This window comes from Oculina patagonica, chromosome 9 (assembly GCF_052425735.1).
Source record: "Oculina patagonica isolate OP01 chromosome 9, crgOcupat, whole genome shotgun sequence".
Lineage (NCBI taxonomy): Eukaryota > Metazoa > Cnidaria > Anthozoa > Scleractinia > Oculinidae > Oculina > Oculina patagonica.
This window is the reverse complement of record NC_135766.1, coordinates 26,283,025-26,299,674: the sequence shown is the minus strand read 5'-3', so window position 1 is coordinate 26,299,674 and position 16,650 is coordinate 26,283,025. Positions and strand designations below refer to the sequence as shown.

At 39.0% G+C, this 16,650-nt stretch overlaps 2 protein-coding genes and 1 pseudogene across 3 annotated transcripts; 1 reads left to right on the top strand and 2 right to left on the bottom strand.

Moving 5' to 3' along the window:
* The first annotated feature begins 321 nt into the window (after positions 1–321).
* Positions 322–9,779, top strand: LOC144665069 (uncharacterized; annotated as a pseudogene). The gene is made up of 9 exons (XR_013572889.1): positions 322–397; positions 1,063–1,143; positions 1,467–1,517; positions 2,308–2,636; positions 3,245–3,383; positions 3,768–5,763; positions 5,971–6,012; positions 7,144–7,292; positions 8,470–9,779. The product of XR_013572889.1 is annotated as an uncharacterized LOC144665069 (transcript).
* Positions 9,780–10,540: 761 nt separating this feature from the next.
* LOC144665068 (uncharacterized) lies at positions 10,541–13,240 on the bottom strand. The gene is made up of 4 exons (XM_078526245.1): positions 13,174–13,240; positions 11,979–12,029; positions 11,176–11,321; positions 10,541–10,737 (listed from the first exon to the last, which is right to left on the bottom strand). The coding sequence occupies exons 1-4, from the start codon at positions 13,238–13,240 to the stop codon at positions 10,696–10,698; spliced, it is 306 nt and encodes a 101-aa protein (XP_078382371.1). The 3' UTR covers positions 10,541–10,695.
* A 248-nt stretch (positions 13,241–13,488) lies between these two features.
* Positions 13,489–15,815, bottom strand: LOC144666739 (uncharacterized). The gene is made up of 3 exons (XM_078528121.1): positions 15,691–15,815; positions 14,359–14,409; positions 13,489–13,859 (listed from the first exon to the last, which is right to left on the bottom strand). The coding sequence occupies exons 1-3, from the start codon at positions 15,737–15,739 to the stop codon at positions 13,525–13,527; spliced, it is 435 nt and encodes a 144-aa protein (XP_078384247.1). The 5' UTR covers positions 15,740–15,815; the 3' UTR covers positions 13,489–13,524.
* Between the last annotated feature and the right edge of the window lie 835 nt (positions 15,816–16,650).

Genomic DNA, 16,650 nt, shown 5'->3' with positions numbered 1-16,650 from the left:
ATTAAAACTCCGGTTGTACCTGCAAAAAGGGCTTTTAAAATGCAGAAATAGAATCCCTTTTCCTTTTTCACCGGCCGACAGTTGAGTGCATCTTATATTGTCACATCAGCCGAGAGAGATCAACACATCAATTAAATTCCCTAGACATATTATCAAGCAGACAAATGACGTCATCAAGTAGGGACATTTTCTTGATGTAAAATTAAATTCTCAAAACTAACATTTAAAGAAATGTATGGAAATCATTTAAGAGAATTTATAACTCGAGTTTGCGACTGAAAATGTTAATATTCATAAGGTTTGGCGTCCAGGTGCGGAGGTCTTGTTATCTTCAGCTTCAGATCCTTGATTAACATGGAGAGCGCTACAGCGCCTTGAGGCTGTAAACAAGCTAAAGGTAAAGTAAGTTTCTTTTTTTGCATACGGTTTGTGTTTAAAGATAGCCACTTGTTGGATAACACTTTTCAATGAATGAAACAAGATTTCCAATTAACAAATGGAACATAGTTGAGAAACTTACCTGGCGAGACTCACCAGTAACCTAAATATGGGGTAGCGACGAGGAGTTGGATCGGCAGAAAAAAACGAAAACTAATCCAGCTAATACTGGCAAGATGGTGGGTTTGAGCCAATGCCCTTATCAGTCGGTCACGCAATTCCTGCTGTTTTATACAAACTCATGATCAAAAATTTAGCAACTAGCAGGATAGAGCATTATGTTTACATTTTATGCATGCATATTCAAAAGCAATGCATCAGACGATGAGACTAGTGTTTTCCATTTCTTTAATAACGTCTATATCATCGAAATTTGCGAGCAACAACCGATATGCTTGCTACATAGGAAAATGGAAATCCCGTTTCAGTCAATTAGAGTATTCGCTTTGCTGTGGGTATATACTCGAAATCTGTGTAGGAGTGCGTTTTGGGGCAATCACTTGGTGGGAGATTGGTTCTATCATGCCACGGGTTGCATCGATTAGCGCTTACACTATTATGCTTTATCTTTTAATAGAACACCTTCTTGCGATCATTAATTTCTTTACACGGCTTGCTTTTCAGTTTTTTGTGATTTCAAAAAGGAAATAAGCACCATGAGTTTCGCTGCATTTATAAAAAGTTTGCTTATTGTTCTCTTAAAAGGTGAGTAGTGTTTGCATATTTTAGTAAAAACTTGTAAGCAGATGTAGTTTTGCAATATCTGTCAGCTATGTAATTTTCTCATTGGCTAATTTTCAAACAAGGTTTTTTATAGTTTTTTATTATGAAAAATAAAAAACAAGTTTCTGGCGTCTGTCATCTTATTGCATATAATTTTCATCACAACACTACCAAACAAATGGGAATTCACTAAACCGTTAAGGGATCATTAGAACACGCAAAACAATTATTTATTAATGTTTATAAAATAACTTACAGGAATCAGTTTATACACAACTTCATTTTCTTCACTTAATTTTCTTAAGGTTCCCTTTCTGCGCCATCGACAAACAATTCAACAGCCTCTGAAAGTCTCGGTAAGTTAGCTATGTTGTGCATTAAGAATTCTATAGTTTAAACATGATGGTATTTTAATCGTTGCTTTATCCTCTGGAAACCTATTGGATCCAGAACTGATTGAATTCTGTCAAAACATCTGTCAAGGGATAGCTCAACCTTCCGTTCTCCACATTTAAAGGAGACATAAAATCGTTAGGGTTTCGTTAAAGGGACTGTGTAGGGACTGGACTAGGGACTATGTCACGGCTGAGTTAAGTTTATTTTATTAAGCTTCGCCAAATACTTGCTATGAAACTTAATGTTTGCAAAGAAATTACTTCTAAGGATCTAAATGACAAAACCAAAGCTTTATTGGCATGAGATGCGCCTTTCGGGCGTTATAATTTAAAGTTACAAGCAAACGAGGCTAACTTTGAAAACTGTTCAGCCAAACAATATTTCAAAAACGCATTTCGCAATCCGTTTCAATTTTCGTCACTTTTGGCCATCAATATCTTCTTTTGCATTTGCTGTGTAATTGAAATGTTCCTTCACTGTTTTAAGAGGTTATTTATTATATTTCACGGAATTTGATGGTCATTTCACATGCCTAAATTTGGCTAAAATCCATGACACAGTCCCTTTAACATGCGCAAACGGTTAATCTGTTAATTCAAGTAACCATTCGAAATACGCGAGAAAGAAGTGATCTCGATTTGGAAGAGATAATGATGTATTTCAGACAAGGAGCTGGGGCCCCTGTTGTAACAGCACATGTGGCTCGTTTTCAAGTATGTTTTATTTCTGTTACATTCCATTTTATCTCAGCATCAGTTTCTTGTGAAGAGTCTCCTTTGGGGGTTCAGGATCATGACCGTTTACCTGACTCTAGCTTCTCAGCCTCCTCATTCTTTGAACAAACATTCGCTCCTTCAATGGCTCGTTTGAATGGAAAATTCGCCTGGTGCGCGAAGACAACTAACGTTCGTGTTGAGTATCTGGAGATACACATACCATATGCGGACAGGATTTGTGCGATCGCCACTCAGGGCACTGGGTTTAAATACAAGTTTAACCTCAGTAACACAGACGAATCTGTAACAGAATACAGTGTCGAGTACTCAGACGACGGCAGTCACTGGGAAAAGATAGAAAAGGTGAGACCCATAACTGGGTCGTGTATTTTCTTTCCCTCTGCTCCTTGTCTCTGATATTCGTTTTGGTCCATTGATAGTAAATAGCTACTCACCTGATAGATACCTTTATTTTGCTGTATGTAAACATTTTAAACTGGCCCCAGTTGTTCAAAGGATGGATAACGCTATCCACCAGATAAATCACTATCCGGTGGATAGCGAAGTAGGTTTTGTATGGCAGTTATCCACTGGATAGCGATTATAAGGTGGATATATAGCGTTATCCACCCTTTGAACAACCGGGACCTGATGCTTAGATACGTCCCGCCAATTTTGGTTTCTTGGTAATGTGTTATACCATCCAGGAATACATACCAGGTTTGATCTCTTTCTCGAATGATCAGCGCTTGAGTTGATCGATTCCTATGGGGCGTCCAAACATAACTCCAGAAATGCAATGCATAAGGGTAGTGTTAACAGTGTTCAGTAAAAATATTCACCACGGCCATATCGACTGGACATTATCTTACCAGGAACAAACTTCGTTTAAAAGCTTAAAAGCTTCTTCAATTCTAACGTAATAGGTTCTTACCTTCGATAGATTAATGGCCGATTATTGTTTATTACAGGAATTTATAGGAAACACTGGCGACACTGATTCAATTTCAAAACAACAGTTTCCAGTTCCTGTGAAAGCTACATACATTCGAATTCGTCCACAGGAGTACAGAGCCTGGATATGTATGAGGGTGGAGTTATATGGCCTTGGTAAATACGAATTATTCTTAGATTTTCTGTACCTTACATTTCCCTAACAACACGGAGCCATGGGTGCGTCCCCAACCTTTCTCCCTCTTCTACACCCCCACACAAGAGCTGTAGAAGCCCCCCATTATGGACCGATGGCTCAAAAGGAAGTGGAACAATAAAAGGAATGAAATAGTAGTAACTGTACTCCAATTCGTTTACTGGTGTACTTTTAAGAACAATTAAACATGCCCAGAGGACAATTCACAACACTTCTAAAGCTACAAAGTATGTTTCTTACCATTTGCTTGAGTAAGCTGTTAATGTTAATTTTTTTTTTCAAGTAACTTGTTGATAGTTTTATTTTCTTTATGATGTTTTCCTTTTTGGTCTTGCCCATTTTAGCTAATGTGGAAACTCTAAACACTACACGAACTGCACCGACAACAAAAGCTACACCAAATGGAGCAACCACTTCAACTCCACCAAAACTAGCAACTACAACATTTACAAAAAAGGTAGCAGCTGAAATATCTTTATCATCTACACCAAAGGTAGTTACTGCATGTTCCGCACCAAACGTAGCAGCTGCGTCATCTACACCAAAGATGGCATATGAATTACCTACATCAAAGGCAGCAACTGCCTCATTTACATCAAAGGTAGCAGCTACAGCAACTTTACTAAAGGTTGCATCATCTACACCAAAGGTGGCATATGAATTACCTACATCAAAGGTAGCAATTTCCTCTTTTACATCAAATGCATATGTAGAAGCTACATCAACCACACCAAAGATAAGAGCTGCTTCATCCGCACCAAAGGTAGCAACTCCATCTACACCAAAGATGGCATATGAATTACCTGCATCAAAGGCAGCAACTGCCTCATTTACATCAAATGCATATGTAGCAGCTACATCAACCACACCAAAGATAAGAGCTGCTTCATCCGCACCAAAGGTAGCAACTCCATCTACACCAAAGATGGCATATGAATTACCTGCATCTAAGGTAGCAACTGCCTCATTTACATCAAATGCATATGTAGCAGCTGCATCAACCACACCAAAGATAAGAGCTGCTTCATCCGCACCAAAGGTAGCAACTCCATCTACACCAAAGATGGCATCCGAATTATCTACATCAAAGGTAGCAACTGCCTCATTTACATCAAATGTAACAGCTGCAACAACTACACCAAAGGTGGTATCTGTATCAACCACACCAAAGATAAGAGCTGGCTCATCCCCACTAAAGATAGCAACTGCATCCTCTACATCAAAGGTGGCACCTACAGGAACTGTACCGACAGCAAAAGCTACGCCAAACAGAGCGACAACATCTGCTACACAAAATGGAGCAACCACGTTAACGCCGCCAATGTTAGCAGTTGCGTCACCTACACCAAAGATACGAGCTGCCTCGTCAACACCAAAGGTAGCAGCTGCATCTTCCACACCAAAGTTATTAAGTGAAGTATCTACATCTCCAAAGGCAGCAGATCAATCAACTACACCGAAGGCACAAATTACATCAACTACACAAAAGGTAACAAATACATCACCTACACCGAAGGAAGATTTCCCAAGAAAAAAAAACAAAAAAAAAAAAAAAATCAACTGCATCTTCTTCCCTAACGATGGAACCGGAATCACTTACACCAAAGGTAGCATTGACATCAACTACATCAAAGGCAGCAAATACATCAACTATTCCAAAGGCAGCGACGGCATCATCTACGCCAAAGGTTGCATCAACATCAACTGCATCAAAGGTAACAAGTACGTCATCTACACCCAAGGTAGCAACTGCATCATCTACGCCAAACGTAACAACTTTATCCACCACACCCAAGGTAGCAACTGCATCAACTACAGCCAAGATGGCAACAGCATCATCTACAGCCAAGGTAGGGCTCAACACAGCAAAGATGCAACCTTATCTACTACACCCAAGGTGGCAAATGCGTCTTTTACATCAAAGACAGCAACTGCTTCATCTTCACCAAGGGTGGTACCTGAATCATCTACACAAAAGGTAGAAACTGCATCAACTACATCAAAGATGGCAGTTACATCATCCACACCAGATTTGACAATTGGATCATCTACACCAGTAGTGACAGCTAAATCATCTACACGAATGGTAACTGCTAAATCAGCTACACTAAAGGTGGAAACTACATCATCCACACGAAATGAGGCAACAGCATCAACTACATCAAACGGTAGCAACAGCATCAACTACACCAAAGGAAGCAGCTACATCACTTTCACCAAGTTTAGCAACGGCATCAGTTACGCCACTGGAAATACCAGCTGTGCCCGCAACATTTATATGGATAGCAGTTACCTCATCTGTACGCTCAAGTCCTCTAGCCAGTTCCTCCAAAATAAGTGGTAAATACGCTATAAGAAACTTTCTATGTAATAAGTAACATTCATTGGTTCGTTCGTTAATTCATTCAGACATTCACATAGTTTCACAAGTAAGTCCCTCAGATAAGACTTAGGTTTCGCGTTGGTGTCTGTCACATTTATAGCACAAAAATCATTTACTCAGAAGTCGACTCATGTTCATATCTCTATTTTTTCCGTATTGTGTAGGACCAGCAACAGACCGTACTCCTGTGGTGAAATCATCAAAAGGTATTTATCGTCTTGAAAGGCTTTTCTTCATTTAATCCATAATTTTTTCTTGCAATGCGACACGATAGTTCTTTCTGCCAATTTGTTTCAACTACGAGGAGGTTGACTTGTATATACTTCAACATTTTTCAAAATTCTAATTAGATATAAGTTATTTCCTTTATTACTAGGTACTTTACTTTCATGAGTTACAAGGTAAAAGTCAGACTTTTAATTGGACGATCATGAGCCTATGAAAGTCACCATGTATACAAACATAATTAAGTCGGATTGTAATAAGATATCAACTGATGAAGTCGTGGGAGCTTCGGTGGCCCAATGATTTACGGGTTGGGTGAGGACAGAGGGGTGTTGGTTGCAGGGATGACTGTGTTATTTTCTTTGACACTTCACCATCACAGTGCCTCTCTCCGCCCAGGAGTATAAACGAGTACCGGCGAGCTTTTAGGACAACATAGCAAAATGCTTGGGGCGGGGGACCTGGGGTGAACTAACATCCCATCCAAACGAAGAAGCAATAGTTAAAGGCACCTTATCCTACAAAAACCGACGCTATGGGTCACTTTCTCGCATGCAGAAAAAAAAGTTCGAAAGAAAATTAGGGTTTGCACTGGAATCACAAAGGTCATGACTTCAACATTTGTTCATTGGAGTCTGTCAAATTGTGCCACGCTTTCTTCTAATCTGTATAACTGACATTAGATATCAGTGACTTCTGTAACTATGCAAGGACCACTCTGACAAACAGGAGCAAATTGTAGCCGGTTCTTGGTGTAGATCAGGATCAGCAGCAGACTTAATAAACTAACTTTAAATGCAAGGCTGATCAAACAGCTAGGGACTGGTGATGAACAAAACCAACCTTCATCAGGGCATGCAATTTTAAGTGAGTATGGAAACAAACGGTAACAAAATTTAAATAAACTTAGATGAAAAACCGGTACGTGATAGGTTGATAATAAGAAAACAAAACAAATAACGGTAGAAGATAGAACTGTGAAGATCTTTTTCTCTTCGGAACTTAATTTATTTATTGCTCCTAAGAATCACTACTGTTACCGTCATTATCCTTTGGCAGCCCCATTTTCATGTACACTTCATGTCGGCTAACACAAACACTTGCGTTTATAGGAGACTCGACGACTTTGCACCTTAAAATTTTCATTCCTGTGGCTGTGTTTATCTTATTGGTAATCGTGATTGCATGTTGGAGGTATTGCGAACACGACAACAGCAACAATAAAAAGAACGAAGCTAAGATGGTCGAAGTCACGCCAATGGTAAGTTCCCGACTAATGACCCCCGTAGTCCTGCGCCTCGTTGTTTAATCTAGGGAGTGAACTTTATTTGTCTTGGCCATTAGTATCTAGACTTGGGCACTAGCTTCTGTTTTAGAACCTGACTGTCACATTTATATGTCAATAAAGTATATGTATGTATGTATGTATGTATGTATGTATGTATGTATGTATGTATGTATGTATGTATGTATGTATGTATGTATGTATGTATGTATGTATGTATGTATGTATGTATGTATGTATGTATGTATGTATGTATGTATGTATGTATGACTGTATCATACATATTTACTACATCCCCCGCCCCCACTCCCCCTTAACTTATAAAGGCACTGTCCCTAGGTAATAGTTTTCGCTATTCTTATCCCAGGGGGATAACATCAACCACATCAAAGGTGGCAAGTTATACGGGGATGATCAAACGGGTGCAAAAATCAAGACCCCAAAAAATCCCTAGGGCTTCCAAAAAAAAAAACAGAAAAATCCCTAGATTAAAAAGTTACCCCAAAAAATCAAGCAAAACACGCAGTCAAGGCACTACCACGAATTTTTAGATTGTTTTTAATACTCCAAAAAATCCCTACTTAAATCAAAAAATACTTCTTAAATTTTTCTACCAAAAAATCCCGGAATCGAAAATTTCAAACCCAAAAATAATCCTTCCTTCGATCATTCCCCTCACTTGACATCCCGAGTACCCCCTGGGATTCTTATTACCTGTTTGCTGGACAATGTAAGATAATACAAGGAGAAATAAGGTGCTGATCACTATTAGAAATTGAACTTAACGTATGAAACTGGGGCTTCTTCTTTTTAAGTCAGGAAGCAACAAAGTAAGGTGTAAGCTCGTAAAGGCCCCAGTGGTTGACTAGCACGGTACATTTTTAAAAATCGTTTACTCGAGTAGAACACCACCAAAGGGAAATAAAAAAATTAGGAAACAAAGATGAGGACGATTGTCAACAAAAAAAAAACATTTTGGCTAAATTTTTCAAGGTGCTTTAACCTTATTTTAACAACAAAATTAAAAAATCTGTGTTGGCTGTTGCTCCTTTACGTTTATTGTTATTATACCATTTATTATCGTGTTCAGTGCTTTTTGACTTGTGGTATACCTATTAACTATTCTCTACCGATTTCTCCTCTCTATCCTAAGATGCCACCATGTACAACAGGACCACCAGACGATACGATAGATGATGATCTACCGTCCCATCAAGTTTGACAGGATACGATTTTATAAAATAATCAACAGTAAAAAAATTAAAGTAGCAAAATACCCTTTGAGGTCATTTTTTAATGTTTTGTAAGTTGTAATCAGGAGTAAAGAATAGCAGTAGCGGTAAAGAAACGTAGATATTTAAGGATATAGGATAAGATAACATTATTTCATTACATTACATTACCTTACATCACATCCCATCACATCACATCACATTACATTACATTACATTACATTACATTACATTACATTACATTACATTACATTACATTACATTACATTACATTACATTACATTACATTACATTACATTACATTACATTACCTATGCCAGGGGGTGGGCTGGCAAGAATTGAGGATGGGTCATGAAAAATCCAGGATGTTCTGAGGGGGAGGGTGTCATCTTTAAATGTTGCAGACAAAGAGGTGGGATATCTGTTTTCTTATTTAACACTTCTATTCAATTCTGATCGTGTGTATTACATCATTGATGTCAATACAAAAAACAGTCTTGATTTCGTAAAAATGATGTTGCAATGCTGTGTCCAGATCATGTTTGGCGTAATAATTATAACTGGCATCAGGGGAGTTTCCTCCGTATTGTTTTTACTCTCCGAGGACACTGAGCTACTGTGGTGCACAAGAACCATGTCCTCCTCACTGTCACTTTCTCCTTCACTATTGCTTTGGTCACAAGTTTGGTTTTGAATGCGAGGTTAGGCTATTTTGTTACAAAATAAACACTGGTTGTTAGTAGGTTAGTTCCTGTTTGTGGGGGGGGGGGTGTCATTATGTTTTTCTTTTGTTTGGAAGGGGGTCAACATCGTTTGGCTTTGTCTATAATGAATCTTGCCAGCCCACCCCCTGGCATAAATAATGAATAGTCCCTTACATTAAACTGGACTGGATTGGATTGAATTAGGACAAGTTAAATAAAATTAGATTAGGAAATCAAATAAGGATCTGCGATAAGTAAATTGGAATAAGATTGTGGTGTAGACGAAACGCCTAACCTGTTAAAACAAAAAGATATATGTTTGAATTCTTTCTAAAATCATTAACAGCCATAGTCTTTATTTAACGTTCATGTCGATGAAGATCCCTTTTATTAAAGTATAATGAAATGAAAGTTGTGTGAACGTTTTGAATCGACTTGATTTTAAAATGTTAGACAAAAAATATGGCGATATGGCGGTAACTTTAGTGTTATCAAAAAGCTTGAAGAAGAAACGAAAAAAATATTGACAACACCAGGGGGGGGGAGAAACGAGGTCTGGGACCGAGTAGCGATGCTCTCACAACTTGCAAAGCGATCATTCACGATGTAGTCAGCGGTTTTTGGACGATGATGCAACAGGCAATCTTTTCCCGCGAAATGGAAGCTGCTATGTCGTGGAATCACTTATTATAAAGGGGTTCTATTCTCTTAACTAAAAATCTAAAAGCGCGTGTTTAAATCCGAAAATTTCGTCATCGTCGTGTAGTTTTAAGAACGCAGAATTTTGTGATGCCGTGCTACTTTTCAGTGCTGAAATGCAAATGTTTGACATGTTTGTACCACGATTTTCAACTGGCCCACATGGGGATTGTAAACGAAGTAAAACAAAGAAAGACCAAGTCAACAAACAACCTCAAACAATAGAGCAAGAACAATAGCTCCGACCAGCGCGGGAATATTCGATCGCCACGTTTTCATTACCATTCCCGTGATGGTTTTATTTCATAACAAACACCACATATTACACCAAGAACCTTTTCGGAGAAATTTTCGCTGCTTTAAAGTCAAAACTTAGAAAGTCTTTTTTATTACTACATATATAAAAAAAATCGAACTCTCTCACTGGTCCCATGTTTGTTTTGGCAAGTTCACAAAGAAAGGAGCTGCTCATGCGCCTTAGAGACATCCGCTGACTACCGCCCCGATGATTGCTTTGCAAGTTGTGAGAGCATCGCTCAGATTTCATATAAGAGAATGTATGGGAAGTTGCTTCCCCCCCCCCCCTGGACAACACGATATGCCTTTTTTCTTGTTGACTTTTTATAGTGTCTAAACACAGTCCTAACTATTGTTGTGCTATTCTTATTAAGTTTCCTTTTGGAAAATGTTCACTCCTTGATTTGATTACGCCAGTTTGTAGAGAAAGAACAGCAGATATCAGGGTTAAGAGGACAGACCAGGATCCTCGGTCACATCAAGTCTGACCTAACAGAATCAAGAAAAGAGATTCACATTTCACATAAGAAGTAGTTCCCCTGATCACAGTCCCGAACTAAGTAATCTCTGGTGTAGTTGCTCCCCCCCCCCCAAGAGTTCCCTGTGGATAGACTCTCTGTGTAGTCCTCTGCATGTATTCGGCATGATATATCCTCCCAATCTCTTCGCTCCCCTAGCTAGACAACAGTGGCGGATCCAGACCTTGAACTAAGGGTAGGGGCCCTTTTGCGTGTGTGTGTACCCAAAATACAATTTGGTGAGGGGAGTAATTAAACATGTATTTTTCCAAAAATAAGGAGGGGGCCCGGGCAACCCAGGCCTCTTCCCTGGATCCGCACTGGACAATACTGTAACCTTCGCGTGTTTTATTTCATGGAAGGCGTTTTATTATAGTTCACTGTTATTCCGATGCGTGCAATAACTCACCATCAGAGTCGATTCAATAACGAAGTCGTCACAGTCTCGAGTTTCCTTCCTTTGTACACAGCAGAACCAAGTTACCATGACGACAACAATGAGCAGGACACCAGCCACTGGAATAAGAATCTTAGCCAGGAGAGGCAGAGGTTCACCTTAGAAAATACGTCACATCAGTACAGGCAAGATACCGGCATTAACAAGCCAAGACTGAACCGATAGTCTTCCGCTGTTTTAATCCTTCAAGTTCTAGATCTATTAAATTTGGCCGTAGGGACTTATCACGCCTTCGGGGTGGGGCACTCCCGTATGTAAGGGATAAGAAAGAGGCGGGGATGCGCTATGGAAATTTTAAAATGAACCCTAAACGAGACCAATCAAGGCGTGGCTCAACTCCTTAAAAGATACCAAAACACTAAAAATATAATTTATATTTGTATCTTTCTTCATGTGCAACCCTAAAAGAGACCTTGACGGCTAAAAAATTTGGCGTTTTGCCCGAAACATCCTAAGTGAGACCAAAAATCCATAATTTACACCACTAAGCGTGGACGATGAGCACCCTTGCCCTTTAATATGTAGTCTCCCCCCCCCCCTTCTGAGAGGCTATATATATATGCCCCCTATTTTTGGTATTATCTTTCGCCAGTTTGGGCCATGAACAAATCATATGAATACGAAAAGAAAGGTTCTTTTGTCCTGGTCTGTAGATAACTTTTTAATAATAGTGGAAATATAGATATTACAAACTAGAATAATCACATATCTTGAAAAAAAATATTATATTCCGTATGTTGTCATTGATCAGTTACCTGTTGACGAAGTATTGCCTGGAATAAACCCAGAGGCGACTTTAGGTGGCACTGCGATTTAAAAAATAGACGGTTTATTTAACATGTAAAGAAACTTAAAAAAGGTGAAAATCAATTTCAATCCTTGGGCCTGGAGGTGAACTATCAGCCGGTAGAAACCTCGAGCTTGCCGTCTAATTGTTAAATAGACGGCACCTGTGTAGCCAATCAGATCGCGCGATTTGCCAATAGACGGCAGCTGGGTTATGCTAACACAGGTTATCTCCCGCCCCCCGACTCTTCGGCGTTAGTGTTCCGTCAGGTTGCCCTTTTCCTTGGTGGGCTGAAGGGGCTTAATAAAATTTTAATCAGCCATTCCTGAGTTCATTTTACCCCTGTTTCTCATGAATCCTGGCGCAATCGTTTTGTGTGAAAATGAGTGTGAAGGGGGGCTTTGCGCCATCGCCACACTATCCTCGGTGCCCTCTTTCTGAATTGTAGATCTGGATCCGCCCCTGGGGACAAAGTCTCATCGTATGCAACCACAAGAAAATGTTACAGGGACATTTTGCGGGACACGTCCTCTCATGTGTGGCACATTCCCGCTACATTTTCTTGTGTGTGTATACTTGTTGTGTTTTTGCGCCTCCTACATGTCGCTGCGACATGTCCCTGCACATGAAGTTACCGTCTTACAAACTCTAGTTGCCTAGTCACCTTAAAGGTAGCTGGAAAACTGGTCCATTAGGAAGCCTAAGCAAGCTACGACGGCAACGTGAACGAAAACGTCACCAAATAAAAAGATTAATGAGCAGAATAATAACTCTGTACGTGGGTCATAAATCTTGTACATTTCTTGAAATGGCCAAATTCTGCGTATTTTGAAGAACCTGAACGACGACGGCTAAATTTTCGAATTACTATTTGGAGATACACTGAATACATCTGGATAATCGCGAGATTCTCGAGCGGAATATTAATTTATTTTTCACTAGGCGTTGTCCTCGGCGGCGGCGTCGTCATTGCTTAAGCTCCGTAATATTCTCTTTCGAATTCTTTTACGAACACGTAGTACAACGACCCTGATCATGCGGTCGGACTTAAATTGCCCGACACTGTAAGTTTGAAATAGGAAGATAGTAACCTTATTTTTTGAAATAACAACTATGAAACTGTTTCTATTCAGTTTTTTTTAGTTGGAACAGTTTATTTCTACCTGTCTGGCAAGGGCGGTCCATCGACAGGCTGAAAGAGATTGTTGATTCTTCTGAAATGAAAAACATCAATACTAATAATAAATAGAACATAAAACAATATTTAGCTTAATAAATTTTATAGATTTCGTAATGGACTTAGCAGTAGTTCCTTCTTGTCTTGCATTGGCTAGCTTATTACTCTTCTACACTGTTGACGCGGAATTTAGCCCTAATGGTGCAATTTGCAATTTGGAATGTCAGTAGACTATTTTCAGAAGAAAGTTTCGCCGCCAAACGCCAGGCGAGCAATGATAAAGTAGTTTTCGGAAAGCTGCAGTGTCTGTGTATCGTGAACATTTTAACGTGATTTTTCACATTTCATCCACAGCTGCCTGCATAGAAATGAAATGATAGAGTTTTACCCCTGTAAAGTTTGATGAGCCTGTACTTGTGAACCGTGTGGCACGTGAGGATGAGGTTAACGTCATTGCGGATAAAAAGGAAGTTGCAGATTGAAAGCCTGTGTCGCCTAATGATGGACTTAATCTCGGTGTGAACACAAAGGGACTTGTACGTTGTAAGCCTGTTGCATCGAAAGATGGGCTTAATTTCAGTGTGGATGCAGAGGTATTTGCTGGTTGGAGGCCTGTGTCCACTGTTGATAGATTTACTCCCACTGTGAACGTACTTGAAGTCATAACACCAGCTGCACAAATTGCGAGTGTTAAAAAAAAAAACAAGAAAAAATTAACAGCTGTTTTAAAAGGTTGTCGTATGCAAACAATGACAGTACAGAGCCAGCCGGACCGTCGTCCAACCTCGTTCCTAGGTTCTCTCTCCCCCCCCCCCCCCCCAGAGCGAGAGAAGAGAGACGGGTCTCTCGCTCTGGAGGGCGGGAAGAGGGACCCTGGGAACTAGGTTGGAGCGAGTCTAGCAGCCACTAATCAGGTCTGTGACAAGTTAACGTCAGAAGTATCTGACTTCACCTGTCCCTCCCCTACTCTTCCTAGCTTGTAAGAGGTTATTAAGTTTTCAGATGTCCATTGTTTTTCCGAAACCATCCTAGTGATGGGCTCCTTCCTATGGGCAAGAAATGGAAGGGACGACAGCAGGAAATGAAATGCTTGGCTGTTGGCAACTCCTTCGGTACATTTTGTTTAATCTACCAAGAATTAAATAGAAAGAATAAAGAGATGCCTCCATACCTTGCGATTCCGTAAAGATGGAAGATTGGAAAGCTGTAATATTTGATAACACTAAAAAGAAAACATGTAGAATAATATGACGAACACATTTTACAGCATCAATCGTCTTTTAAAACTTTGCCAAAGTGCTCCTATAGAACATAGTGCATATTTGTGGTTGTCATGGAAACAATTATTGCTAACTTACAATTCTTGGGGTTTTTTGCAGCTATTGTTTATAGTCTTTTTAATTAAGAAATTGTTGTTTTGAGTGTTCAGTTTTCCAGGAGTAATCTAGCCCCGTCCCATAGCTTCCAGTCTGACTAAATAAATAAGTAAATAAGCTTCCTCCTCAATAACCTGCAGACACGGTAATAGCCGCTGGCGAATGACACTAAAGGCTCACAATATGTGATTAATCCGATTTCTTCCGATAAGAGTATTTGCATAATTTTGATCACTGTTAGCAAACACATACATGTACACAAGTTTTATTGTTATTTTTTTATTATGTGATGTCTGAACACCTAAGTAATTAAAAATTCACACTTACAAGCAGACAAGAAAAATACCCGAAATTCGTGTTAACCATTCGTTAGTTAGAAATTAAATACAGTAATATTGCCTTCAATCGTTCGTACTTTGCATAAAATTTGAAATATCGTGAATTGCTCTCGCTGCAGATTCGCCTAAAGCTGTTTACATAAATCTTGAAATTTAAGATTGGGAACATAATTTAACAAGACAAGCCGTGACATCATTGAAGAATTTTCCTCAATATTAATAAGACAAAACAAAACTAAGATAGAGCACACCAAAAATAAACTCATAGTTAACATCGTTTTAGTGTATGGTATTATTGTAATTATTTAAATAATGTCTTAGTTTTTATTTTGATAATTATATAATTAGGAAATCATGCTCAATCAGGCTCAGAAACAATTATAGAAGGCTTCTATATTTTTTTTTATGTTTGTGAAACCGTCCCCTCACTAATGTTAAGATCTTAATGGTTAAGGGAATATTTAAATAATTTTTAAATCAGCTATGTTCTGTGCCCTCTGAAAATACATTTAACACTTTCGTGTTGAATTTTTATCTCCTATCATGGCTCGTTCTTTCGATCATTTCTTTGAGATTTCTTCTTCCTCGCGGCCTTGCTTAACTTTTTTTGTAATTGTTATTGTTGTTGTTGACTGTTTGCTTGACTTTCACGAGAACATCGAAAATCACTGTCTGTACATTTGCTCTTTAAACTTTCAACGTTGAACGAAAAGGATCATTTTAATTTTAACAACCAGCTGAACGATGAGCGATTCGGAAAATGTTAATTATCAGCATACGAAAACCTACCCACAAAAAGCAGCTTGAACTGTAAAGTCAGATTCCTGAGTGTTTTCATCTAGTCGTGACCTCTGAAGTTTATGTACAAAGTTGTATATCACAGTTTGTTTGCGTGATTGATTCAAGCGTTGAACGAATTGACGCTGCTAGATTCTAAACCGGAAGGCTAATAAAATAAGGTAATTTGAATAAGTCGTGACATTTCCATAGCCTGAGATATTTTAAGAAGTTGACTTATGATTGACAACTTTATTATGCACCTGTGTGATATTATATTCAATTTTTAAGCTTCAAACTTACGATGAATGCGAAGGGAAATGAGCTGCTTGTTGAGTTTGAAAAGAAATGCTCATTGTCAACAGGACAGGTGCACACATTAACGAAAGATAACGTTGATTATTCCATTGATAAATATTATTATCACCCGACTTTATCTTTTTGCTTTCTTTTGATTGGTTGAGAAACCGCCTACTCACCCGCAAATAAGTTTCTATGACAGTTTCTACAAATAATGGTCTGCGCATTGCGGAAAATAATATTCCGCTCGTGCGCAGTTCTGCGCTAAAACAGTTATTAAACTCGATTCTCAGAATCATCGCGCAGATACGTTTCTTGCCTCTGCCTTCGTCATACATCAGAGTAATTTATCGCTCGCCACTGAGAAATTACAAGAATTGCTTACCATTAAGAATTGCCTAACTTTACTGTAACAGACTTATCTTTTTATCACGAGGCGTCGATGAAATGTCGTGAAAGTTAATTTATTATGGATTCTGGGTTTGAAATTTTAAAAAACCAAGGTAACAGACCCTTATCCACATTACAACCACTACAATAGCCCGGTTTTTCTTTTTGTCAGCGGACTCTGCCTAGGTCTGATTTTAAAGTGTGCGCTAAACGGACTCCTGCTCAAATCTGATTGGCTGACAATCAAAAATAAGCACTCTGTGCATGCCCCAAAATCAGACG